Source organism: Salvia miltiorrhiza, chromosome 7, assembly GCF_028751815.1.
Source record: "Salvia miltiorrhiza cultivar Shanhuang (shh) chromosome 7, IMPLAD_Smil_shh, whole genome shotgun sequence".
NCBI classification, from domain to species: Eukaryota; Viridiplantae; Streptophyta; class Magnoliopsida; order Lamiales; family Lamiaceae; genus Salvia; species Salvia miltiorrhiza.
Window position 1 is genome coordinate 36,379,211 of NC_080393.1, and position 27,569 is coordinate 36,406,779.

Sequence of the window (27,569 nt, forward strand, 5' to 3'; positions counted from 1 at the left end):
TTTGCTTTTATTCTTACATCTTGCGGGCTCTGTTGAGGAATAAGATGTGATTATGATTGACTGCTACATTTGTCGACCTTAATATGGCTTCTCTTATTTGATTTTCTATTTTACAAGGTAAAAGATTGAAGGCTCTTGTACTCTGGCTGCTGCAACAATTCCTTTCCACCCCAAGGCACGGCAAAAGGTTTGGCTTTAGCAACCATTTCAGAACCTCCTTACTTGATGGTTAGAAATGTGTAAGATGATGGAAAATGTTATTTCTGATATGTATTGGGTTGCTGTGCTGATTATCTTGTTTGGTGATTTGTTTCCTTTTTGATTTTTTCTATTTTTGATTTTTTCTGTTATCTATTTCATATTGGCTGTAATCTCCTTTGATTGACAGTCACTTACTCCATCTTTGTTTCTGTGCTTTTATATTGGTTTGGTTGGTGATTTGTTGTGTTTTTAAAAAAAAAGTGAAATCCATGATCTGTGGTAAGATTATGGAGACTCGTTCTGCCCATAATCTCTACACCCGTCTTACAAATTGTTATGTTATTGGATTGATTGCAGTTGTTGTTGAATTTGGTACTACACAATGACAAACACATCCATTAACAAGAAAGTTGTGGCTTGGATGATTGAGGAAGTTATGCGTCAATTTTACAACCAACTAGTCGTTATTATAGAAGTAATCATTAGGCTGAAATCCTATAAGAGAAAACGTGGCTGCGAGTCTCAGCCTTACAGCTATATAGCTCAGATTCCCGATCAAGTAAAGCACTTAAACCGATTAACTAATGTTAGTGATGTAGATTGTATACTCAATCTAAGGATGGACCGCAACACATTCGGTCGAAAGCAACTAGGTTCTTTGGATGACGGTAGATATGTAAGTCTTGAAGAACAAGTGGCGATGTTCTTGTCAATCTTGGCACATCACAAGAAGAATAGGATTGTCTATTTTGATTTTTGGAGATCAGGGCAAACAATATCACATTACGTGCATATTGTCTTGAAAACCATTTTGAAGATCCATGTACTTCTACTGGTGAAACCACAACCCGTTCCCGAAGAATGTAATCACTCGAGGTGGAAGTGGTTTAATTAAAAATAATGTAACAAAAGCTTATATAAATCAATAAGTCAATATGTTGCAATTTTTTGACGAATATGTGAAAAGGTCTATCGATTTTACAACAGCCTATATGGATGCCTCGGTGCATTAGACGGCACATATACTAGTGTGTTGGTGCCCAATATTGGCAAGGCCAGGTATAGAACACGTAAGGGCCAAATCGCGACCAACATGTTAGGAGTTTGTGATCGCAATATAAAGTTTGTGTATGCATTGCCGTGTTGGGAGGGCTCAGCGGCTGATTCACGCGTACTCCGGGATGCAATCAACAGGCCACATGGATTTAGAGTCCCCCGTGGTACGTTTCTACAGCGAAATTCTGTGGTTTTTTCTTATCAATATATTTTTAATCGGTCTTCATGATTTCAATTGTTTAGGGAACTATTATTTGGTAGATTGTGGATATGCAAATAGTGAAGGTTTTCTAGCACCGTATAAGGGAGTCTGTTACCATTTGAAGGAGTGGGGGCCTATTAATGCAAGGCCACAAAATGCTGAGGAGTTGTTTAATCTACGACATGCTAAAGCTCGGAATGTTATTGAACGTGCATTTGGGATCCTAAAGATGCGATGGGCTGCATTGAGAAGTACAACGTATTATCCGATCAAAGTTCAAGTTAGGCTAATCATGGCGTGTGTTCTTCTTAAAAACTTCATTCGTTCCAACATGGCAATCGATCCGATCGAGCAGCAATACGATCTTCTCCTCCAAGACCTCGAGAACACCAATGACGAGCAAGAGTATTTCGTTGACACAATTGGCTCATCTCAATGGTGGAACGCGGACAGGGATGCCCTCGCTCAAACAATGTGGCAGCAATATTTACATGCTATGAATTAATGCATGTGTAGTGATTAACACACAACCATCTATTTAAGTTGGAATTTATGACCAATGTGTTTATGATCTGTACTTTGTCCTATTCATTAGAATTTTGGTATAGATATGTTGTGATATTTTTGTTGTTTTTTTCTTATTGGATGGAATTAGACCATTTCTATATTTGTTGTCTTTGCTTAATGAAGATGATTTCTTGTAGTTGATTGTTTTTTTCTTCTCCTCCAAGCATGTAATCATCATTTTCACATTGCTTTTGCAGTAAAAATGGAAGATTGGCAGCAGTACGTAAGCAAAACACCAATGTGTGAATGTGGTAATGGACGGATGCAGGGTGGACGTCGAGAAATCCGGGAAGATGTTTCTACAAATGTCCATTGAAAGGCGTGATCAGCGATCACCTTAAAGGATTCATATGGTGTGATGAATATCAACATCCGGTGGAGGCAATGAACTTTGTTCCGCACGAACAGGCAGCCACCTCACAATCCGCATGTTCGTTTACTTCAGAGCAACGCGATGTACCAATGTTCCCGGGGAATCATTGCAATTCACGCCAACCGTATATATATCAAATTGATTTACTACTTGTTTATGTGTTCATGGCTGTTGTTATTTTATTACTTGGAGTTTTTCTAGGATTTGTCATTGCTAAGATGACATAGGTTAGGTATTTTCAATTTTAAAGACCCATGGAATACTTCACTCGAATCTTTTTGTTGGGAAATTTATGGAATATCCTAATCCTTGTTTTGATGATACCAAAATCTATAGGACTTAATTGTAATAGACTAGAACCTTTTGAACTCAAGTGTTAGAGTTCGTTTCTAGTTTAGTTAGCAGTTCTGAAGACTAAAGACTGAAGGACGAAGGATTGAAGACTGAAGACTGAAGATACCAACTGAAGTATCAGTTGAAGAATCAGTTCGGAACTGATTACTTAATGCGTGCCGCGTAGATTCAGCGGACTGATACTAAAGTCAAGTATCAGTTAAACATTCTTCCTCGGACTGAACCTCCAACGTTCAAAGGAAGTCACGTACTCAAAAAGTACAGCCGCATTAAATGCAGAGATCTCAGGATCATCCCTCTCTGCAGAGTTCATTCTTATTTGGTGGCTACTTTATCAGAGACGTCACATCTCCTGCTCTTCAACATAGTCGTTCTCACCAAACAAGGAACCTCGAAGATTGAAGCCTCAGCCCAAATTCGAAAAGCTCTCCAATGGAAGAAATCTTGAAGACGTTCTCCGCCAACGGATCTATTCAAGACCTCTCCTATAAAAAGCGCTCGAGGATCACTTCAATCTTCACCGATTCAACAACATAAGCTGAAACTCTGTCAAAATAGTTTCTCAGCCAAAAGCTTAACCTCCCCAAAGCTTGAATCGAAGAAGATAATTCCAAAGCCAAAAATCAGTCACTGCTGATTACACACATTCTCTTAGACCTTAGGCAAACCTCTATTCACCCAGAAGCCTAGGTCAAACTAGATCCAAAGAACTTGTTCTTTGAAGTTTAGTTGCCAGGATTTCAAACCTCCCTTCTAGATAGAATCGAGTGTTTGAGTGAAAAGAAGTTCAGGAAGGTACTCTGACTCCGTGAAATCCTAGTGCAAGGTCGTGCTAGGAGTGAGAAATCCAACGCGAGTGAAGTGTTGGTACTGAAGAGTGGAATCTTCAGTGGTACGGTTGTGTGCACCCGGCAAGCACACGACGGTTTGCAGTGCACCAGTTAAGCACTTGCGGAGTAGATTGTTGGTCTGATCAACCGACCGTGGATGTAAGAAGTGTTTTCCGAACCACGTAAAAGTCTCTGTGTTATTTATAGCTTTCAGTTTTACATTCTTACTTGTGTTCTTACTTTTGATAAACTGAATTCTGATTAACTCCAAAGAGAAACCTAAGACTAACAACGTGCTCAACCGAGGCTATTACGAAACAAAGTTATTTCCGCTGCGTATGTTATCAGTCTGACTGATCTATCCTCTGATAGTCAGGAAGACTTGTAACATCTCTGTCTTAGCAAACTCGACTGAAGCCTTAACGTGCATCAGTTAAGTTCCAGTGACTTAACTGATAACTCCTTACTGAAGAGTATTTCAGTATCAGTCGTCAGCCCTATTTGGTCAAAACTCCTTTCTGTTAATAGGTGTCTTGTTTGCTTGTAAAGTTTCGCTTTGATCTCTATCTTGAGATCCCTCTGTTTTAGACGAGAAAAATAGCCCATAGGTGTATCCCCCCCTCCCCATACACCTATTCGAGACCCTCCGGACCTAACACTTTTGATCATGGGAGATTTATATTTTGTGGGTGTTTAGGTGTCTTAAATTTGTGGGATTTTAGGTGCCAAAATTATATCAAGACACACTTCAGTTTTCGTCTTATTTCTTGTGACATTTGTGGGTGTTTGTGAATTAGTATAATTTTTTTTTTAGCATTTATAAGATGGCTTCTGCAATTCATAGCAATTGCATATGAAGAAAAATTAATCACGTTCTAACCTAATTAAAAAAGTAATCAAAATGCTAAAAATAAGGAAATTAATCAAATATTTCATAATTCTTACTCCTCTCACTCTCAACACAATTTATCTGAGATTTTATTTTTCCTAATCTCAAGATGGTTACACTAATTAATTGCATATTTATAATATTTTTATTTTATTAAAATTTCATACTAGTGTTTACATTTATTATTTCTACTTTTTTTTTTGCATTCATAAGATGGCTTCTGCAATTCATATCAATTGGATTGGACGAATTTCTTTGCTATGTTTGCATTTATTATTTCTATTTTTTTTTTTTTTTGCATTCATAAGATAGCTTCTGCAATTCATATCAATTGGATTGGACGAATTTCTTTGCTATTTAAAAAATGCATCCATTAAGCAATGAGGGAAGATAGCTTATGAAATTTGTGAAAAATTAAATACAAAGCAAATAGGTGGTGGTTACCTCGTCGTTTCATGTAATTAATTGCATGCAAAAGTGTTTTAAAGCCTAATCCCTTGTGCAAAGAACATTGGTTGATGCATAGAGTAATGATGATTAACTTACAGCAAGAATTTAAACCAATCCAAATAAATCCATCCAAATTCCACAAATCTGATGGATATATATCAAATCACTTTACTGATTGTAATTAATACACTCCTCAACTGCACTTCTTCTTCTCGGTTTTTCTCTTTAAAAATCAAGGTTTTTCTCATTGTTAATGCATCATCCTTCTCCTTTCACTACATGTTTCTACATAAAAAAACAGAGAATGTCTTTGAGGGATATTGACATTCAGTCTTGGTACATCTACGATGACCAATGGAATGCAGCGCGCGACAAGTTCCTTCTTGAGTCGTTGATAGCGAAGAAGGATGAGTGTGAACCCGTTCCGCCGCACAAGTCAGTCCACGCAAAATTATGCGTACTGAGCTCTCTCAACGAAGCTTTCAACACCATGTTCGAGATCGGCGTTGTTGAAGAAAGGATTGCCTTTCTTAAAGGGCGACATTCGACTTTCAAGCGCATGTCTAAGAATAATGGAGCCCATTGGGATGTGGAGAAGAACATGGTGATTGCAACGGACATCGTGTGGAAAGGAATCATCAAGGTAAGGAATATGATTTGCAAGCTTTTTTTATGTTGCCCATAAACTTCGCCCTTTTTGCATTTTTTTTTTGTTTAAGGATGACGAGTTCGCCAAGGCTTATTTTTGGAAGGGGGAACCCGAGTGGCGCAACCTTTGCAAGCTTTTCGATCCCGTTGATGTCAAAGCAGAGTCATCGACTTCCCGCACTGTGATCGTCATCAGTGATACACCTACTGAGAAGCTTGGTTGTAGCTCTAGCACCCCGATCTATTCTCCTCATTCTCCAGGTGAGGTGACCTCTCCCAAGCTACAAGGACCGTCTCGTCTAGCACGCCGGCTATTTGGTGATCGGAGTAAGTGGTCGTAGATTAAGCAGAGCCTGTGGTTATCGGAGCCAAATGTCGTTGCTCTTGGCATTGATGATGATGAATGAGCACTGGTGATGATGCATTTGATAACATACCAGAGGCCTCGTGTGGTTCGTCGTGGGCTCCTTGGTACTAGGCTGTTCTCAGTTTGTCTGTTGTGTTAGCTTGCATTTCTAGCTGTGAGATGGCTTCTGTGTTTTTATGTTTCTTTAGATTGAATTTTATTTTGTCCCTCCCTCAAATCAAGATGCCTGGGTGAAAGGTGATCTTATTGCTAAGATGGGGGAGTTTTTATTATCATATTTTGAACTATATGAATGAACTAATGCGGTATTTTATTAAAATTAGCAGCTTGTTTGACCCTGTTTTTCATAATAATTGAGACCAAAATGCAGTTTCAAATCACTAGAAACATTGATAGAAGCTTGAATGCGAGATAAAGAAAGTATTTGGGCAACTTATGAATGGAAATCATGGATGTAGTGTTGAAGACATAAATACAGATATAATCCACAAATAAAAGGAGATAAATATAACTCCAAACACCACAAAGATAACTTAATAACCACAATTGTCATAGCATGTAACTAAGTACAGTTTTCAAAACACCAGTTACACATCCACATAGCATATATAGCCAAAGAAAAACATGCATAATAGTTAGAACAAAAGAAACCAAACCTAATTGAAATAAAGTACTGAAACCACAAAAATAAACCAAACCAAATTGAAACAGAGTACTAAAAATGAAGGAAATTCAGCAGTTGTCTTCCCACAAACAGGCAAAAGGATAGGTTGGCTTGTTTCAGTCTACTTGCAACGCATTTGCAGCACGCGCATAAGGTACTCTTGCCTTGCTCCTTGAGGGAGGCTCATGAAAATCTCGAGCCTCTCTCTCTTATCCACGAGTATCTCACATACATCGAACTTGTCGCTGATATTGAGTCCAGGTATGGCACACACAGTCTCGAACACTTCAGTCCTTGCTTGAGCTAGATCAAATTCGTAGCCAATTCTATTTTTAATGTGCTCCAGCCTCTTGTCTGTGTTGCGACCAATTTCAAGCAGCAGCTCGCGAACTCCATCAAGGCCATCATCTTGCTTGTGCTTTTTGCTGGCATTCCATCTCTCTCGTCCACACTTTTGACTATCGCAGACACTACCTTCAGCCACATCATTCACCAGCTCTTCCCCACCCTGTGGCGGTGGAGTCATGTCATCGCTGTTTACATCGTACGCGACATTGTCACGACCAATCATCTCATTAACAACTTCCATGAAATCTTCAGCTTTGTCCCCTGTTGCCCGGTCCTTGCCGAATATAATTTTCCAGTCATCATATAGGGGCCAGCTTTTGTAGTGCATATTGCGCGCGTTGTTGTCAACCCATAAAGGAAAACAAGGTATAGATAAGTTCATATATATTGCTCACATATCTACAGCTCAAGAAAAAATGGTGCGCATACCTTGGCGATCTGTTCCCACTGCTCGTTGTTAATGTCTATCATGTAGTCACCGTTGACGTTGAATCTGAACCCGCTCTTACCAAACATTGCATTAAGCGAATAGTAGTTTTTATTCCAAGTCCCTATTTTGGAGTTGATATGTGGATTAACCTTTAAGTCAGTCCCGGGGAACTCCTTTCTTAGTGCTTCCTCCAGCTTACCTAGGAATCCCACGCGAAACCCGTTGTCCGACTTCCACCCATCGGCAACCAACGACTTCAGGGCATTCACTAGCAGCACAGTTTCTTCCTTCGCTGACCACGAACGACGTGACTTGTCAGTTTTGTTTGATCGGTCGCGGCAAATGTCACTGCTAGCCGTCTCATTACCTTATGTAATTTCAACAAAGTTACAGCAGATAGAACTCTAATCAATATACCAAGCAGTTTACAGGGAATGAATAGAATGAACGGATTAAAAGAAAGAATAAAGCAGATTACATACGAAATGAGAATGTGGAAGTATGAATTCATATGTATACATTATTTAAACAAAAACAATGCAACCTTATTAATAGATCAATGGTTTGGATGTTGACACTGTGATTCGCATTCTATTTACAAAAATTAAAAAAAAAAAAACTTAATCTTCACCAAAATGAAAATGAAAACGCGAATAACATATGAAAAAAAGTAAAAACAATGGTCCAACTGTAAAAAAAAATTGAAATAACCAGCAAAAATTTCATAAAATCAGAATATTGTTTCAAGTATTTGAATCAACACTATAAACCCTAACCACATTTGGGAGATTTCAACACTAGGTTACTGTGTGCAGAAGAAGCCATTATTTCCAACTGTCGATAGCAAATTGTGTGTCCAAAGAACTATATTACCATCTGAGCCATTATAATCCAATATATAATGGCGGGAATCAGACGAAGAGTCGCTCCAGCCAAAAATCGAGGGAATTTTCCCTCCAAGCAACGAACGATCCATCTTCTCAGACGATGACATTGAAAAATGAAAAGAGGGATACACCGGACATTTGAAAAAATGTTGAAGGACAATCTTGTAATTTGAGAGCTTAATCATGCGATTTCACAATGCTACCGAACACCACGAAAAAAATAAACTACAATTCAAACAAACCTATCAAACAAAAAAAATGCTATTAGTAAGGCCTTAGCAACTATGGGCCCTTTGGTTTAAAAAGGGGTTGAAGGTTTGCGGGTGCACCCGTAAGCACAAGGCCAGAGTGATTTTCAATGTGTTTAACTGATCGTGGACGTAGGAACTTGTTCCGAACCACGTAAAAAATCCCTTGTTGTTTATCGCTTTCAGTTTTTATCTTTCTTATCTGTGCACAAACCTCTTAATGAACTGAAACTGATAAATCGCAAAGTGAAACTTTAATCTGACAACGTGTTAATCACAAAGGCTATTTTCTAAGTTTATTTTCCACTGCTGGAGTTATTAGTCTAACTAATAAATCTTTGGATAATCAGTAAGATTCATAACACTTCTCTGATTTCAAAATCTAGACTGAAGCCTTACGTGGATTATCAGTTAACGCTTTGAGCCTAACTGAAATCAAAATACTGAAGTTATTTCAATATCAGTCTACAACCCCTTTTCAACTGAAAATATCTTTGACTGTTGACTTCAATCCAAATTCTTCAGTAATTGATATTTTTGAGTTGGAAGGAAGAATGCAACGCAAAGATCTCTTGATTAACTGTACATTTTTTTTTTTAATATGATGATATTTTTGAAGGTGGTAAAGTGAAGCTTGTTGTATTTAAAAACAAATACATGAGTCAAATGGTTAGAACACCTCAAGAAACAATATAGTCATGATGCAAAAGGTAAGATGAGTTAACATTTTCATAAAGTTTTAAGGACGATCAAAAGAGTCTCAAGCATACTAATATTAATAATTTTACGAACAAAATAAAATTAAAATTAATCAATTATTCGAATGTTATGATGATAATTAATTATTTGGTTATTTTTGCAAGTGAGAAAGACAATATTGTGTACTTACTACAATTAGTTATTCTAGAACTGGTATGAGTTTGTCTCCAAACATGTAAATATTCAAAACACAAAAAAATATGTACATTTATTTTTTGTTACAAGTATATAACGATAGACCTCATTTTCAATTAACTCGTTCATGCTCAAGCATTACTCCTTATTATGCACACGATTTAACAATTCAATTTATTTCTAAATAGTTTTGATTCTTAAGTTTCAAATAGTTAGGTGAAGTTTTGTTTAATTTGGTGTGCAAGGATGATTTGTTAGAAATTGTTCAATTATGTGAAATGCTTATTTTTCATTTTTGGAAACTTAAAATTCATTGTTATTTTAAAGTTGAATGGCTAATTAACTTATTATCCCACTTAAAGCGGTAGAATCAATTACTTAGAGCATCACTAATTAACTGATTCTTTGTTTGATTTCATTCTTATGATTCATAACTAGAAATAAAGTTTATGAATAGAATGAAATTATTTTATTTTACTAATTTAACTTTTACATCACTTTCAAAGTATAAAATTTATAAATATAATTGAGTAGATAAATATAATTTATTGGTGTATTTAACGAAGAACATTTGCAAAAATTTAAATTAAAATGGTAATTTTGTGGATGTTAATAGTTTCATATAATGTACACTTTTTTCCTAAAAAAATAATAAAATCAATTGTCGATGGATAGATATTTAAGTATTTGTAATTCTAATTTTTTTTAACTTTATAGAACTTATGTTTGAATTAATTACTACTTAATTATGTTAAGAATAAATATTACTATTAAAGAATCTATAAAATTTAGCATAAATTTCACATAGTATTATTTTTATATACATAGTTAAACTATAAGCATATCAATTATCATTTAAAAATAATATTATTTTAGTTTTACTGTATTCGTTATACTGTAAATAGTTACTTTAGTTAAACCCATTTTTTAATGATACAGACCCAATGTTTTTCGTATATATAAGCTAGAAAAAAATCAAAGGTTAAGGTACAAATTCACCCCTAAACTAGACACCCTTAGAGCGTATACCCCCCATTCTCGACCTTGGCTCAAATACACCCCCAGAGTCCATAGAAAGGGTGCATTTAAACCCAACGAGTTAACGGCAGTTAATGACCGTTTCTTGCCGTTAACTTGCTGGGTTTAAATGCACCCTTTTTATGGACTCTGGGGATGTATTTGAGTCAAGGTCAAGAATGAAGGGGTATACGCGCAAGTTTACTTAAATTCTTTTTTCTTTTTCTTTTTTTAATTTTTAAGTGGCGTCGACGTGATTTTGATCCCAATCGGCGGTGGAGAGGGGGATCTCATCCCCTTACTATCTCGATCCCATCGCAATCGGCGCATACGGCGCCATTTCGAGGGAGATTTTCGTCTCCTCCTCAGCTGGCAACGACAGCCCCAACGGGATGTTGGTGACCAACCTCGCGCCGTGGCTCACCACCGTTGGCGCCGGCACAATCGACCGCGATTTCCCAACCAACATCATCCTCAGTGACGGCAGAAAATTCTTCGGCGTGTCCCTCTACTCCAACGTGCCCCTCAACGGCAAAATGCACAATTTAATTTACCCGGGAGATGGCGACGATGACACAACAGAGATGAAAAGCTGTCGGTGTCGACACTGGGGGTGAGCTCATTGGCACTGGTGCCTGTAGAGTGGTCACAACGGGAGGTAAAGCTGGAGGAGTTGAGACCGAAGCTGCGGCTAAGAGTTTATTTAATGGCAGTGAAGGTCAGGGTTCTGGTGGGGGCTAGCCAGAAAAGTTTTAAAAAGCAAACTCCATAATTTAAATTAAAAAAAAAAAAGTTAACGGAGAGATAACGATGTTAACTCGTTGGGTTTAAATGCACCCTTTTTATGGACTCTAGGGGTGTATTTGGGCCAAGGTCGAGAATGGGGGGATATACGCTCTAGGGGTGTCTAGTTTAGGGGTGGATTTGTACCTTAACCCAAAAATCAATTAGTTAGAGTACTTGTTGATGTACAATAAATAAGAAAAAAATTATACATAAAAAATAGACACGTGAAAGGAAGAAGGATAACAAATTATATAACATAACAATACATAGAATCTTATTATATATGATTATGTAATGTGTTGCATCAATTTTAATCCATATATTAGACTATTCCTTATATAAAATTGATAATATTTATTTTTTAAAAAAATACTTTTTATAATAATAATAATAATAATAATGTGTGTTTCATACAAATATACAAGTTAAAACTTAAATTTAGAAGTATTAAAAATGGAATTGAATGACTAATTACGTGGTAGGTAGAAGAAATGATTATTTTCATGAATATAAAAATAATGATTCTAAATAAAATGAAAATACCAATCAAATAAATAAAATCAAAGTAAAAATTATCATTTCATTTCTACCTTCGTTCCATCGTACCAATCACCAGTCCATGATAAGAAGTGTATTTTTTTTCATGCAATATCCAATAAAACAAATCACCGAGTTATAAATCTTAAAATTCTAGTTTTTTGAAAAAAGGAGCTTCCATATTCCGAATTAATGTACCAAAAGTCAATTAATAAAAGGGCAAAAAGAAAGACTAGTATTTTTTTTTTCTTCTTATTGGTAGATTGACGCAAAAAGTAGTAGTATTTGTAAATTAAAAAATAGAAGAATGTGCAGCATTGTGATGATGAGGAGGCTGGCAAAGCAATTAAAGATTGTAGGGAGAGAGAGAGAGGAGTCAAAGGAGTAGCAGAGTGTTGCAGCGCAGCAGTTGGTATTTGTATTTTGGTAATGATTTCGTGCGGAGAAGAAGATCAGATGCCTCGTGATCTCCTTTTTTTTCTTTTCAATTCTCTTTTTTTCTTTTCAATTCTCTTTTGCACTCCTAAAACAATACCTATCAATACATGCTCATGGAGTATAATACTATACCACCAATTCTTCTTCTACATATACATATACATATAATGTATGTATAATCCCCTCTCTCTCTCTCTCTCTCTCTCTCACTACGCAGCAAACAACAGTACTTTCACTAGCAGGAATTTGCAGCTGTAGCTGCATACCACCCTACTATCATTTTTCCACGCCTTCACCTATTATTAATAACACACACACACACACACTCTCTCTCTCTCTCCTATATTTGTGTTGTGGAATTGGGGTCAGAAGAGAATAAGCAAGGATTCCTTCTTTTTGTTCCCTTCGATTAAAGCAGGTCGCAATTGAAGTTTCTCAATCCTCAGGTGCTACAAAACACTACACCTTCTTCTTCATCGATCTCTCTCTCTTTCAAACAAGTAGTAATTGAATAGTAGAGGGAGAGAATGGGTAGCAGTAGCTACGGCGTGGGGAGGAATAATGGCGTGAGGCAGTACATAAGATCAAAGGTGCCGCGCTTGAGATGGACTCCCGATCTCCACCACTGCTTCGTCAACGCCGTTGACCGACTTGGCGGCCAAGATAGTATGTCTTCTTCTTCTTCTTCTTCTTCTTCTTTTCTTTTGTTTATGGATATGATATGATATGATGGATTGAGTTGGAATTTTCACTTTGAGCAGAAGCCACTCCTAAACTGGTTCTTCAATTGATGGATGTGAGAGGTCTCACCATATCTCATGTCAAAAGCCATCTACAGGTTTCTATAATTCTACTTTAATTAATTAATTAATTTCTCCATAATTTATCTTTTTCTTCTTCATGTTTCAATAGATGTACAGAAGCATGAAGACTGAAGCTACCAGACAAGGTAATCAAATATACTCCATGTTTATATCTTTTATGGGAAGGGAGGCTGTCAACACTTCATTTATTATTAGTAACCCATTTTTATAGCATTTGGTATCAACAAACACACTCCCTCCAAATCTTCCAATAATGGCATATATTCATTTATTCCATATACTATCATTTAATTTGAACAATGTCTGAAGCTGCAAATGTGTTTGTTTAATTCCAGAGAGGGGCGTTTCACAGCAAAGGAAGCACTGCTTCGATGAGGAGAAGCAGCTCGTGTTTCTCTCTCCTACAAAAAGGTGACCTCTTATTAATAAACTCTCTCTGCAGATTTCGAAAAGGGCCGGGGTGGTAGGATTTGGATTTCTGCATCTGCTTTTACATCTTCCTTTTCAGTTATAATTAATAGTGTGTGTGTGTGTGTGTGTGGGTAGAGCGAGAGTGGAGAAGATGAGAGAGAAAGTGGAGGAATGCAGCCAAACAAGAGGAGTCGGGGATCCGTACGGTGATGATGATTACATGGGTGAGAAAGTTGGAATAAAAGATAAAGAAAAGAGAGTGCATATTCAACAAAATCCTCAAGAAAATGAAAACCCTTCTTCTGCCACTGCTGCTGCAGATGCACTGCTCCTGCATTCTGACTTTTTCAAGGTATAATCAATACCCTAAACTCTCTCTCTCTTCTTTCTCTCATCTGAATTTAGATTAGAAACACACAACCGTCGTTCAAATGTTTAAAAAGGAGTAGATGATTTAGGGAAGGTGCATGAACCCAGCAAAGTTGGTTTAATTAGTTGTTGACGAACATATTTGAATATTTCTAGAGTTGGTATATTGAGTTTTGGTCAAAATATTTCTCTCTTTTTTTTGTTGTCATTCTCGACAAATTACTAACATTCTTTGCTTCTTTTTTTATAAGGGGGGAACATTCTTTGCTTCTTTATTTTTTGTTTCTCTAAGAGGGAATATTACCTTACCCTCTTTGGATTTTGGACGTATTTGAAATCTCTGTGCTTCATTTTGTCGCATGGATATATATGTACATTAAATTCTATGGAAAAAAAAATGTTAAGTGGACTATATAGTAATTTGACATTTTATTTTTACTACTAAAAATGGCACGTAAAAGGTTTATTAATTTAAATAGTGAATCTTTAATCCTAGCAGTATTAACATTTATTTTTTAATAGTAATAGATATTGAGGTGGAAAATTGTACAAAATCTAGCGTTGTCTCCCTCCCCTCTTGTAAAATTTTCGCCCCCATCTAATAAATGTATTTTGGTGGGCTTTAGAGCAGTTTGACTGGTGAAAATAATAGTGCTGCAAAAATAGGGCTTCCAGTAACCTATTTAATGCACTGAATTTCGTACTATATTACTAATTTTGAATGGACCATCAAATAAAACGTTATATCCTATACTTTCTACTATCTAAACTATTTTGGTGGTTGTTTCTTTAAAATTTATTTTTTAAGTTTAAAAATAATACCTAAAAATTTATTCCACTGGCACTGCTACAGGATAAAAATGTCCTTTAGGTTTTGTGTGATGCCGTTATGCAAAAATGTTGTTATGTAAGTCTTCGTGCAGGAGTCTTTTAGGTTATTAAGTTTGTGGCCAAAAAAATATTAAAATAACTTGGTTTTCCAATTGTCACCTTCAAAATTGGGTTCGTTCACACGTTACGTTATTATCGAAAATTGACCGTATTTCTTTTCATAAAATGATAATAATGTAGGTTATTTATGTTCTTTTAGTTGCAATTAATTTTGAGTATTAGTCTAGATAGATAAAAAAAAAATAGTACTATTACCCTTATTAATTCTGATGGATTGGAATTTTGAGATATCTCAAGTCCTTGATAATTTTTATCGCTTAAATCAATTTTACTTGATTTGTATTCTATTAAAAGGGTGAGATTGGAAATATCTTAATAATGAAGATAGAAATATTCAATTAGTATATATTTTATTAATCATGAAAAATAAATGATCCATTAGTTTAAAATTATAAGAAAAAGCATGTACGATTTAGAATATACTTTGAATAATCTCTAACTTTTTGGAATTCTACGTCAGTTTATATGTATTTAATTTAAACTATAGTAAGTACTCCCTCCGTCTCGGGAAACTTGAACAATATTTATTTTCGGGTTGTCCTGTGAAGCTTGAACACTTATCTTATATGACAAAAGTTTTTTCTTTTATTCACTTTTTCACTTATCCACATATCACACTTAACACACAATTTACTTAACTCCTTAAAATTCGTGTCAAAAAAAAAATTACTCAAGCTTCATGGGATGGAGGAGGTAATACATGTTGCTGAAAAAATATGAATCTAGCCAGATTCTTAAAATAAGTAAGAATCATTTGGGTTATTTCTTTAACAAGATACGACACCTAAATTTGCCTCTAAAACCTTGTAATACATATAAATAAATATAGAACGGAGAAAAAAAAAAAGAATGCTTCTAACCAATGTAATCGGTTTCTATTGATGGCCGGACTACTGGTCCGACCGTCGGTCTGGTTTCAGTGCAGCGTGAGTTCCAAAAGTTTCACGGGTTGAGTTAAATTTATATTCGTTAAATTTATATTTCATTCATTCCATAAAAATGTACATTTTATATTATTTTAATGCATTCCATAAAAGCGTGTATTTTTCATTTTTAGACATTACTCTACTACAAGCCTCTTTTCACAATTTTACTCTCATTTTATCAAACCCCAAGGACCTACTACAAATGCTTTATTTTTTATTTCACTATTATAATATTCTAATAAAAGTGGATCATTTACATCACTACATCACTTGTGGGGACTGAGGGAGTATTACGTAAAAAGTTGTGGGGCTTATTTATTAGTATATCATTTACATGTCATGTAATAATTTGCATGGTCTTGCTATATTTGGATGTTGCTTTTTGACAAGTTTTGATTTTTGATTTTTGATTTTGTGGTTGGATGGAAAAAAATTAATGAGTTGTGTAAATTTAGTTGCAGAAGGGGATGTGCAAGATGGAGCAGTTTAGCAGTGGGAATGATGATGGATGCGAATTGTCTCTGTGTTTGGCTTTACACAATAATGCGATTCCTGATCATCTCCAGAAAAGTAATGTGTCTTGTACCACTGAGATTAGTGAGGCTATTTCTTCTAATTCTTCCCATGAATTCTCTGGAATTAACCTTGATCTATCTATTGCTTGACTTTTCTTTAATCAGAATTTCTTTTTATTGTTTTTTAACCTATTCTATATTATATAAATTCTTTCACAAGTATTTGTATCTTGTCCTTGTTTATTTACTGTCTTCGACGAGACCATGATCCAATGTAGGTTGTGAAAAGAAATGTGATGGGTTTATAAGTAGTGATATCAATCAAGCCAACCCATTCGGTTTCGAATTATTTTCAGTTCGAGCTAGTCGGTTTTTTTATTTTTCGGGTTAAAATTTTTTGACCCTAACCCTAATCCATTCGATTTCGGGCTAGCCTGTTCGGGTCCACAAATTTACGATTTTTTTATATGTATAATTTTTTTATATGGATCATATTATTGTAATAAAAATATGTCGTGCTTTTTAAATCAAAATATTTCGCTTTATTTTAGATACAAAAATTAGTGTTATTTTAACGTAAATTTACATAATAGTATCTAATTTGAACTTTGTTTCCAATAAAAATTGTATATAGATATAACATAAATTATTATCTTTCTTTGACTTTTATATCATAAATATTTACTATTAATCGTTAGAAAAAATCAAAACATGTTCTACAAGCATTAAAATGTTATTATCAAATTAAAAAGTAAAGTATTAAAGTTTAGAAATCAATTATTAAGAAAGTGTTCGGTTAATCGGGCCAACTTTATTGGGTTCGGGCTATTTTTAGTTCGGGCCATTCGGGCTAAATTTTTTTTGGACTAAAAATTTTCAGTCCTAACCCACCTTTTTTATCGGTCAATTTGAGTCGACCCGTCGATTTCGGACTTTTTTGACATCCCTATTTTAAGCATAGGTACATGGTGTATTCAAATTTCATGCAAGTTTTTGTCTTGGACTGTTATCAACCACTTGTAGTTAATTTTTCTCTTCCCATCCAATTATATTATTTTTTCGTAGTTTATCAATAATCATTTCAATTACCCAATCAAAATATTTTACTCCCTCCGTCCCAAACGAAATGTTCTGTTTTCCTTTTTTTGCTGTCCCAAACGAAATGTCCTGTTTCCTTTTTTGGCAATACACTCTCTCTCTCTATATTTAATATTTAAATAATTTCTACCAACCCACTTTATCTACTTTATACACATTTCTTAATCTCCGTGCAGAGAAGAAATAGGACATTTCGTTTGGGACGGAGGGAGTACAAAACTATTTATTGTTAGTTTTAATCAAAAACTACCTCCGTCCCATTACAAATGACCCATTACTTTTGAGCACGAAAATTATAAAAATTATTTAAATATTATGTATAGAAAGATAATATATTACCAGAAAAGGAATGAGATATTTGTAATAAGACATCCCATTATGAAAAGTGAAATATTTGTAATGGGACGGAGGAAATATTATTAGTGGGGGGTAATGCCCCAAAACGAATAGAAAATTATTTGAAACGTCCTAAAAAGGAAATATAGGAAATTATTTGCGGGACGAGGGGTACTTTTAATTGTATTAGATATAAATTAAAACATTAACAATAAATAAATCGAGAAAAATAAAGTTTTTAGTGGTGAAATTGATGTTATATGTAGTAGTTAGTTATAAAAGAATTATACTCCCTTCGTCCAACTCTAATAAGCTCATTTTCCTTCTTGGGACATTGCACTAGAATAGATTCTTTTTTATTTTGAGTAAAAAAATGTACTTAATTGGTGTGAAACACTCCACTTTTCTTCTAAAAAGTAAATTTTCTAATCTTTGTGCCCAAAATAAATGAATCTATTAGAGTGAGACGAAAAGAGTATTTTTTTTTTCATGAAAACATACAAATATTGCAAATATATAAAATTATTACATTCGTTGTAAAATTAATTGTGTTTGAAAATAAATAAACTTTCCATCCCTCATAGTCTTCCCTTATATTGTATGTATAATTATGGTAATATTGATGTCTATTTATAAATGATGAAAAAAATAAGACTTGATGTTTATAATTATGGTAATATTGATGTCTATTTATATAATATCATATAAAAATACTTAACATTTATCCTAATATCAAATATAAATTTAACCGATCAATTACAGCTTGACACTTGTCATAAACAACGTGCGGAGACCTTGTGGTCTTATTGGGGTGGCTGGGCGCCAATAGGCAGTTGGGGCATTACGTTATTATTATTATTACAATGCTCCAAAAAGTAATTTTAGAAATTGAGTTGAAGAAGTGTGATTCTTTAGAGCAGCAAATTCCCTAATTTTGTTTTCTTTAGAGCAGCAAGAAGTATAAAGTTAATGGGGAAGCGTCATATTTAATTTTTGCTAGAAAATAGATTAGGCAAGAATTTAGAGTAAGTTACAATATGAGAATTTGGAGAGAATGGAATGTAGAGTGGAGATTTCAAGTCCCTAACCTCTTGGTACCACATTCTGAGCAGTACTTTGAGGACTCCCTCAGATAAGGAATTCCACATCCGTCGCAGAACTTTGCCGGACCTGTTGGCTGAAACCAAAACCAACAAAACATATCACTATCTATTTTCATACCACTTGTCAGATTTCAAAATCACCAAACGTCCGGTGAAAAGCAACAAGCAAAGTAAGAATGAACCCACCAAAGCGTGCAGACGCCCTCCAAGAGACTGTAAAGCTATATGGTTGAGAACTGCTGAGGGCTGCTGGTTGTGAACCATTTCAGGCAACTGAGGTGGGGGAATACACTGTTGGCCGTGCATATACTCAGTCGAATGTGAACTGTGATTCATAGAATTGTTATGGCCCGGGTGCATAGGATGATACTGTGCCTGATTTGCATATGTTGTTAGACAAAAGTAATCCTTGCCTAAATGAAAAACAAAATGACGAAAACAATGACAAAGTCTTTTTCTAATTGACATAAAAAGCCAATCTAAGGACAGTACATAGTCTGCTAAAATTCACCCCAAAAAAGAACCACCTACGAATGTGGAGAATATACTAGACTGCCAAATTGAATTAGAATCAGCAATCCAATATATTTTTTGCGTCCATAGGAGTGAGTGTCTGTTAAAATAGACACTGTGTGCCATTATGCTTTTAACAAGCTTCTGCACTTTTATGGTTAGCATATAACTATAATCAGAATCATTTGCAGCAATAAAACAAGGAACGCAAACCAGGGATGAAAAATAAAACAAACAAACAAAACCAAGCCAATCCAAGCTGTTTTATGCATATAGAAATGAGAAGTTCATAAAATATCCCAACATGCTGTTACAAGGCAAAAATAGAGGTAAGACCTGAGAATTAATTTTAAGGGAGTACAAGAACTATAAACAAGACCTCAAAGAAAAATTCTTATTTACACATTTTCATTGAGTGACTGCATAATTTTAGGATATAACGCTTAGATCCTTTGTATGATAATCCATCATTGGTTAATAGATGCTTTTTCTGTTCCTCTTGTGATTTTAAGGTATAACCGAAGATCCTTTGTATGATATATGCTACAAATATTTTCAACCAAAGATCATTAACATATAATTCATCATTGGTTAATTGATTGATGTTTTTCTTATTCTCCTGTGATTTTCCAATCAAAGGCTCGGTTGGAATAGGCTGATTCAACATCTTCTAAAGCTTTAATTAGACAATAGATGTACATGGAACTAAACCATACATATTCATCATGTCCATGATAATTGATTCAACACATTACTTTTACTATCAAGCTTCTTTATCATCCTCCAGCTAGAAAAGAAGGATCAAATGAAGCACTAACAAGACAAACAAATTGATAAAGCACACTGCACATACATCAAACTCTAGTCACATGAAAAATGAATGCACCCCAGTTGCCAATAGAAATTGATATAGTTCACACACATCAAACTCTAGTAACATGAAAAATGAATGCACCCCAGTTGCCAACAGAAAGATTATCTCACTTCATTTGCTGCTCGATAGCCTTGAGAAGTCGCCATTGAAGAAGAATTTTCAGGACTAGGAAATGCCTGAAAGTAAGTTGGGAGTTTTAATTTGATAAAACCATTGAAATGGTGAGGCCAAGAACCAACATTTCAACTCAAATAATTCTATATTACTTACAGGCAAACCAGGCATACTGGAGTTAGAATTCGACACAACGCGCCTATACTTGTGCCTTGGAGCATAAAATTTGTAGTCTCTAGCATAAACAGCAACTTCATTCCGTCCGGTCAGCCTCTTAAACCTATTTGAGATAGGGTAGTAGATGGTCAAGAGTGCTGTCACCATACTAAAAGCATACAGAATGTAAGGTATAACATTTAAAATTGAGATAACAGGATGTGATACAGAATAAGTATAAAAAATATGATCAATTAGATATTACCCACAACTTGCAAACACTTCGTGCAAATTGATATACCACAACTTGCAAACAATAACATAATGAATGTAAATGTATTGTAAGGAGTCGCAGTATACTCACATAGTACAATAAATTATGATTTCACTTATACTAAACAGGCTTCTGTTATATTTATAATGTTCAAAAGATGATGCACTGAAGCCATCTCCAAAATATCAATAGGTCTAGAATAAAATATTAAAGCTAGTTTCGATTAAACCTCCAAAATAACCATCAGCACAAATACACTGAAATGACACCACAATGCATACAGCACCATCACTCCATCATTAAAAACATCACCTCCAATGTTGACAAACTCCTCATTAGACCAACAAAACAGCAGTTAGAAACCAAAAGTTTTATCTAAGCATTCCACACTTAGCCATAAAAACATAAATCACCTACAATGCACTACTACTCAAGCTACAATATCTTGCAAAGATGTAATTAAGCGACAGAAAAGTGAAAAAGAAATTACGAACTTACTTATTAAGAGATGAAATAAGGGCGGGTAAAAAAACCCAAGGAAATGAATATCTTGTCCCTAAGGAATGAAAACCCAAAAAGACTGATAGTCATAAACCGACTGCATGCCCCTCTTTCTAACAAGGGTGTTAGTTATTGACATGCACATAAGTAGAGAGACACATTAGCTAATCAAGGATAAAATTATGCAAATCAGATACCCATAATTTATGCCAATAGTCTTCTAAGTGTTCTCCTATTCTATGGGCTAAATCAATTCCCTTATTTTTCCACTTCACCAATACATGATATTGGAGATTCAACTAATTCCCTCAGCAGTGAAAGTTACAGACTTGGCAAGGAAGGTGACATGAGATGGCCTAGCTAAGGCTTTGTGAATCTTTACCATTGTTTACCAATCAATTACAAATTAAAGGTGGGGGCGAGAGAGATCACTCAGCTCTCCCATATTATCTCTTCCCTGAATTTGAATTTAAAACCAATTTGAGAATTTGAGGTGCCACCCTTCATAAAAACGATTGAACAGTCCAAAAGGTAATACTTAACATAAAGAATCAAATTCATTCAATACATACTTTTTCCAGACACATTACTGTGATAAGCCAACTTTTGGTTAACTCAATACACAGCACAAGGAGCTTTTGTTTTGTTGTAGCATATTGTAGTTTTCCATCATTCAATTATAGTCCTTATACTTGTTATGTTAATCATGATTCACCAAGATACATTTATGTCGTGCATTCTCCAGTTTCAAACAACTTCTTATCAATTTTGTATACTTCCTCTGTCCATGAAAAATTTGCCACAATTTCTTTTTCGGTCCATCCACAAAATATTGCCACTTTCATTTATAGTAATAGGGTCCCACACAACTCCACTCACATTTAAAGTGGGAGCCTTACTCTAACAACTTCACTCACATTTTATTAAAACTCTGTCGTCCACAATGTGACAATTTTTTGTGGACAGAGGGAGTACTTTATTTTAGTTTTTACTTATGCCATAACATATATGTTATGAACCTGAAAGGAAAGTTATATTTTTATTAATTTATATCTTTATTAAGTTTTGAAATCTTGTAAAATCCAAGATTGAACAATATATATATATATTATTAAAATCCAAGATTGAACAAGATATATTATTAAAAATCCAAGATTGAATAAGTTATATTATTAATAAAGATAATACATACATATCTTAAAGATCAACATTTATTTCTTTGAGAACAAATCAAATCTTGATATTGATATAAATCAATCTTTAAGGGCCAATGAAATTGCACCACGTCAGCCCTAGACCCATAGTTATGCGAGCTCAGGCCTAAAACTCGACTCTCCCTACAACTATTAATAGGGGTCCATATCAGTTCTAAACACATCAAATCATAACTGAAGATCTCGAGAATTGGATTCTCTACAACCAATTTCTCTCCATTATTCAAGGAGTACCATCGAGATTCAATGCGTTCTTCGCTGAAGCAGCTCAAGCAAAGTACAAAATTCGATCTAGAAACAAGGCAAATGCCCTATGCATCAACGTTATAAAGCTCAAAGCTTAAGTCAAGTCTAACGTTCGATTCGAAAATAAGGTGAATGCCATCTGCATCAGCGTCGTAAAGCTCAAAGATCAAGTCTAAGAAGATTGGACACATATTTCTCCAACAAATCTCGCATCAACGTATAAAGCTTAAAGATCAAGTCTAAGAAGATTGGAGACATATTTCTCCAACAAATCTCAATGACTCAAGGACCATCAAAGAATCAACTTGGAGAGAAGAATCAAAGGATCAAATAGAGATAGCATCACGCATACACAAACATACATTTGATGTACAAATATTGAACTTAAACGCAATTTTGTACTCGCTCCGTCCACAAAAATTGTGTGTTTATTACTATTTTCGTCCGTCCATAAAGATGGCGTGTTTTTCTTTTTTAGAAACCTCCTTTATACTTTAAACCTCATTCACACTCAATATTTACAAAATACTCACCCTTTACTTTTACAATTTGGTGGCCTAATACTACCATTTATCACTAAAATCACATCTTCCAACTTTTTTATTAAAACTCGTGCCCTCCACTCCACACACTATTTGTGGACGGAGGGAGTATTTATTAAATTAAATTAAATTTGTGTTTACAATGACATCACTTTGTCCCTCATTTACATTAATCATATCAAACAAAACATTTCTAAAAATAATGTCTATTTCATTAATTGATTAATCTCACAAAAACCACTCTATATTTAGTAACCTAACAAATAATGTTAAATTACTGAAAACCAACTAAGTGTTAAGAATCCAAGATCCACAAATGCTACCTACGTGTTCATAGTAATGACAAATCAACTTGATCCTTGAAAGAATATCTACCTAGTCCTTTTAAGTAAATTAGAGCTAGACAGGGAATACACCTCCTTTTTATGCATTGAGAATAGTATAGGGTCAATGAAATATACCACATTTATCAAGATCTAAAAGCATATATAGGACTTCAAAATTTAAAAGAACTGGTTTTTTGAAGGGAATGATAATGAAATCATACCACTCAGCATCATCAATACCAATTTTTGTTGGTTTCTCAACGATAGCTAAGCCATTGACCACCACAAAACGAACACGCTTCTCCTCCTGTATCACCAATTCGGGAAACTTCGATCTTGTTTCAAATGAAGTTGCTAGCTCCCTTCTCTTAAATGTACAACTACCTACATGTAGAATATCAACATGAGATAGATTCCAAGACTAGCAACTACATAATTCTCTATCTCCGAAGTAACAAAGGCCAATATCCAAACATATATAAATAAACCATGTAGAGGGATTAATAGGCATGTAATAGTGATAGATCCATTGCTCCGTCTCAAAACCAGGTGTCGTATCCAGCTATCTCAATTTACATAAATATTGTTTGTTTTTTTGTTTTTTGTTTTTTTTCATTTTTGCATCTGTCAACAAGGAAATGGCCTATTCAAACTCAAGTCTAAAAGAGAGACCTCCATATATCCAGTACATGTATGCAACATGGTAAGGAGTTTAGAGAAGCCAAGACACTATGCAACATCGAAAAGAATTTATCACATTTACTGGTACCTTTTGAAATTTCCAGAAGGAAACTTCAGTGTTCTGTTAATTCTAACTCTAGGAAAAGAAATCAAACCTTTTCTAGGAAATTTCTTTGCAAGCTTTCTATACAATCCACCAGCAGCTTCAAGGGCCACACCAATGGTCTTCTCACGGATGCCACTCATTGATGATAATCTCATGTTAACTTCATTGACTAGTGTTTCATAGAGATTAGCAACATACATTAATGGCAAAGCATAGCGTGCATCGCCTTCATATCGAATCTCTTTGGACTTCCTCTTGCTTAAAATTTCCTGTGAGGATTGTTGCACCATGTAATCAGTGTCGTAATCCGACATCTCAATAACATGTGGATCAATAAAGTGATTTACGACAATGTCCATAAACCTTGCCCTAGCTGTTTCAATCGGTGACACATCTGGTAAAAGGGTAGCAGTGTTAGATTCAAATTAGATGATCTTAAACTGCTTCAAATACTCAGTAATTATATGGAACAAAAATGTCACCATCAATTGTCAAAATTGAGTAGGAACCACATGAAGACCCATTATTTTCAAGACTACTCCTCTCGTCCTCCACCATGCTGTGAAGTGGTAAAGAGCTTTGGTAAGGCTCGTGCATACAGTCCTACATCATTCAACAACAAAAATTGATAGTTTGTACGGCAATATGACATCACGAAGTAGCAAACCTTGTCATGGAGACAAACATTCATATAGAGAACATTGTAGTCACTTTGATATTGTGATTAACAAAGTGAGCAGAAAAAGCTTTTCAGAACAACTTGAGGAAAAGCAATCAAGTAATTTAATATAAATCTGAACACGTCTCGAGCAGTTGAAGGGGCGAAGAAAGGAAGGGGAAAAACAAGGAGTTGTCTTAGTAGTCCTTCTGCATACAACTTAGTTTCTCGTATATGGGTTTCATAATCATTTACGGAACAAGAGAAATGGGATTATAAATTAAAGAAAATGCAAATAAAATGAGAATATCAAGCAAACAACAGGTTCTAATATATTTTCGGCTAAAAGTAGGAGAGACCGAACCCCATCAACATCTCAATTAGCATGTCCCCTACAACAATAACGCAGCACCACGCTCACACTTTTAACACCGTACATCAATTCCTCCCAGGTGAAATTCAAAGATCAAAGATTATCATCATTGAAAGGAAAGACAGTTAAAATTGCCTTCCATGGAAATCAAGTCTGTCGCTTTTCACAAAATCAAGCATGGCAATCATAACACTGCAACCAAAATAAAATTAAAATAAAATAAAAAAATCCACTAGTTTCGTACTAACAGTGACGACAGCGGAGGAGCGGTCATCGTTATCGTCGGTGACATCATCGGCGGCGGGGTCGGCGACTTCATCCCCGGAATTGGGGTCGTGCAATGAGGTGCCGATGTAGGAGTTAGCGGCGGCTGCGGCGGATGACAAATCGTAGTGCTCCACGGGAACTCTGCTCCCCATCGGCAGCAGTAGCAGCACTGCAGCTTAAAACCCTAACCACAGAAATCAGTGAAAAAGGGAGGGAAATCGAAGAGGGAAAAATTTAACGGCTATCCAGACGAAATCTTCTCTCTGAGTGTGTGTCTGCAAATGCAGGTTCCGGGGTTTCCGAAGCTCAGTCCGAACCTCGCGCCGTTGAAACCCTCCCGACCTTCCTAACCGGTAGGTCACGAGAGATGTGGGACATGTGTTTGTCGCTTTTATTTGAGTTTATTTATATATAAATAAGATGCAGTACTATTAATTTTAAAAGGAAATATTGTCATAAAATACATAAAGTTTGGACGAATTCTGATTTTACACATAATTTTTGAAATTTGAAATAAAAATACATAAAATTTTATTATTTTTTTATTTTTCCTCTAATTTAAAATTCTCTCAAAATTGAGACTGATGTGGCTGCCAAATTTGCCTATATGGCAAAATCGTTCGACCAACTCAAATGATTTTAACGGTGAATTGCCGCAAAATACACAAAATTTGGACGAATTATAATTTTACAAAATTTTGAAATTTTAAATAAAGTACACTAAAATTTACCTTTTGTTGAAACAACTATAATCCATATTATCAGCGTCTAAATTTACTAAAGAAGCGTGACAATGTCAATTACTTTTATCTCATATGTTATTGATACTAGAACACCCACCCGTGCGTTGCACGGCAAGTGCTGCACGTTGAGTGTTATTTTTAAATAATATTTTAAATAAATAAATATGAAAATAAGACATGATATTCATATAAATTAAATTTAATTATAATTAAATGCAAAACAATAGCACACATATTGTCATACATTTTGAAAAACTTCCCTATACACAACATTTGTAGTAGTAGCATCATCATTTCTACCATCTTCAGAAAGCAATATTTTAAGTCCTGCTCGACTTCGTACTCTTGACACTGCAACGTACAATTGGCCATGTGTAAAAACTGGTCTTGGCAAGAATAAACCAACATGAGAAAACGATTGCCCTTGACTTTTGTTGATCGTCATTGCATAAGATACAATCAAGGGGAATTGTCGTCGTTCAAACTTAAATGGCAATCTTGGATCAGCAGGAGTCAATGACATTCTTGGAATCAAAATTTTTGTATTTGCATTATCTCTCGTAAGAATTTGTGCTTCCAAAACATGTTGTCCAAGTCTTGTTATTTTCAATCGAGTTCCATTGCACAATCCATTTGCATGATCAATGTTCCTCAACAACATAACCGGAGTTCCAACCTTCAAATATATTTCGTGATTTGGTACTCCTGAACATTTGATGCTTTTTTTTTTTTTTTTTTTTTTTGGTAAGGAAAGTAAATATTATAGAACGAAAAGGCACCAGTAGTACCAAGAAGATTACAAAATCATCGGTGATTCATCATTCGACATCCACCTATGAATCCCAACTCCATCATTAACGTCCTGAACATTTGATGCTATTCAAGAATTCTGGGGTATGCACCTGTTGTACCAAATCAGTGATTGAATCTGATCTTGAAGTTGAGTCTGAGCTTCTATATAAACGTCCTTCACTTTTGTTCAAAGAAATCATGTATTGATTTACAGATTCAACAGCATTAAGAGTAGGAGCAAGTATTGCTCTCTCTTGTAGATAACTTGTATCTACATTATTGGAACAATCTGATGGATAAATGGTGTTAACTATGTGCTCAATTGGATTTCCAGACCATTTTATCAAAAAATCTGTTCGAATATCAATATTGACATTACCATCATTCGCACTTCCAATTGTTCCATCGCCTATACTCGCAATCCATTTAGAGAACTCTTCCAACTCCACAGCTTCAGCACCGAAGCCCAT

At 35.0% G+C, this 27,569-nt stretch overlaps 4 protein-coding genes across 5 annotated transcripts; 2 read left to right on the plus strand and 2 right to left on the minus strand.

The window, feature by feature from the left end:
* The first annotated feature begins 583 nt into the window (after window positions 1–583).
* LOC130994170 (uncharacterized) lies at window positions 584–1,964 on the plus strand. Its single transcript, XM_057919202.1, has 2 exons — window positions 584–1,064; window positions 1,501–1,964. Exons 1-2 carry the CDS (start codon window positions 584–586, stop codon window positions 1,962–1,964), a joined length of 945 nt encoding a protein of 314 aa, XP_057775185.1.
* Window positions 1,965–12,093: 10,129 nt separating this feature from the next.
* LOC130996231 (myb family transcription factor MOF1-like) lies at window positions 12,094–16,402 on the plus strand. Its single transcript, XM_057921740.1, has 6 exons — window positions 12,094–12,852; window positions 12,948–13,024; window positions 13,099–13,135; window positions 13,346–13,421; window positions 13,557–13,773; window positions 16,123–16,402. The coding sequence occupies exons 1-6, from the start codon at window positions 12,714–12,716 to the stop codon at window positions 16,330–16,332; spliced, it is 756 nt and encodes a 251-aa protein (XP_057777723.1). The 5' UTR covers window positions 12,094–12,713; the 3' UTR covers window positions 16,333–16,402.
* Window positions 16,403–18,599: 2,197 nt separating this feature from the next.
* LOC130996232 (uncharacterized protein At2g02148-like) lies at window positions 18,600–25,950 on the minus strand. 2 transcript variants are annotated; one of them, XM_057921741.1, is made up of 8 exons: window positions 25,546–25,950; window positions 24,749–24,869; window positions 24,316–24,660; window positions 23,701–23,863; window positions 20,377–20,500; window positions 20,217–20,282; window positions 18,906–19,094; window positions 18,600–18,793 (listed from the first exon to the last, which is right to left on the minus strand). In XM_057921741.1, exons 1-8 carry the CDS (start codon window positions 25,714–25,716, stop codon window positions 18,692–18,694), a joined length of 1,281 nt encoding a protein of 426 aa, XP_057777724.1. In that variant the 5' UTR covers window positions 25,717–25,950; the 3' UTR covers window positions 18,600–18,691. The 2 variants fall into 2 exon arrangements, with proteins under 2 accessions (XP_057777724.1, XP_057777725.1); XM_057921742.1 differs by having other exon boundaries at window positions 25,542–25,950.
* A 595-nt stretch (window positions 25,951–26,545) lies between these two features.
* Window positions 26,546–27,569, minus strand: LOC130994171 (uncharacterized). Its single transcript, XM_057919203.1, has 2 exons — window positions 27,167–27,569; window positions 26,546–27,009 (listed from the first exon to the last, which is right to left on the minus strand). The coding sequence occupies exons 1-2, from the start codon at window positions 27,567–27,569 to the stop codon at window positions 26,546–26,548; spliced, it is 867 nt and encodes a 288-aa protein (XP_057775186.1).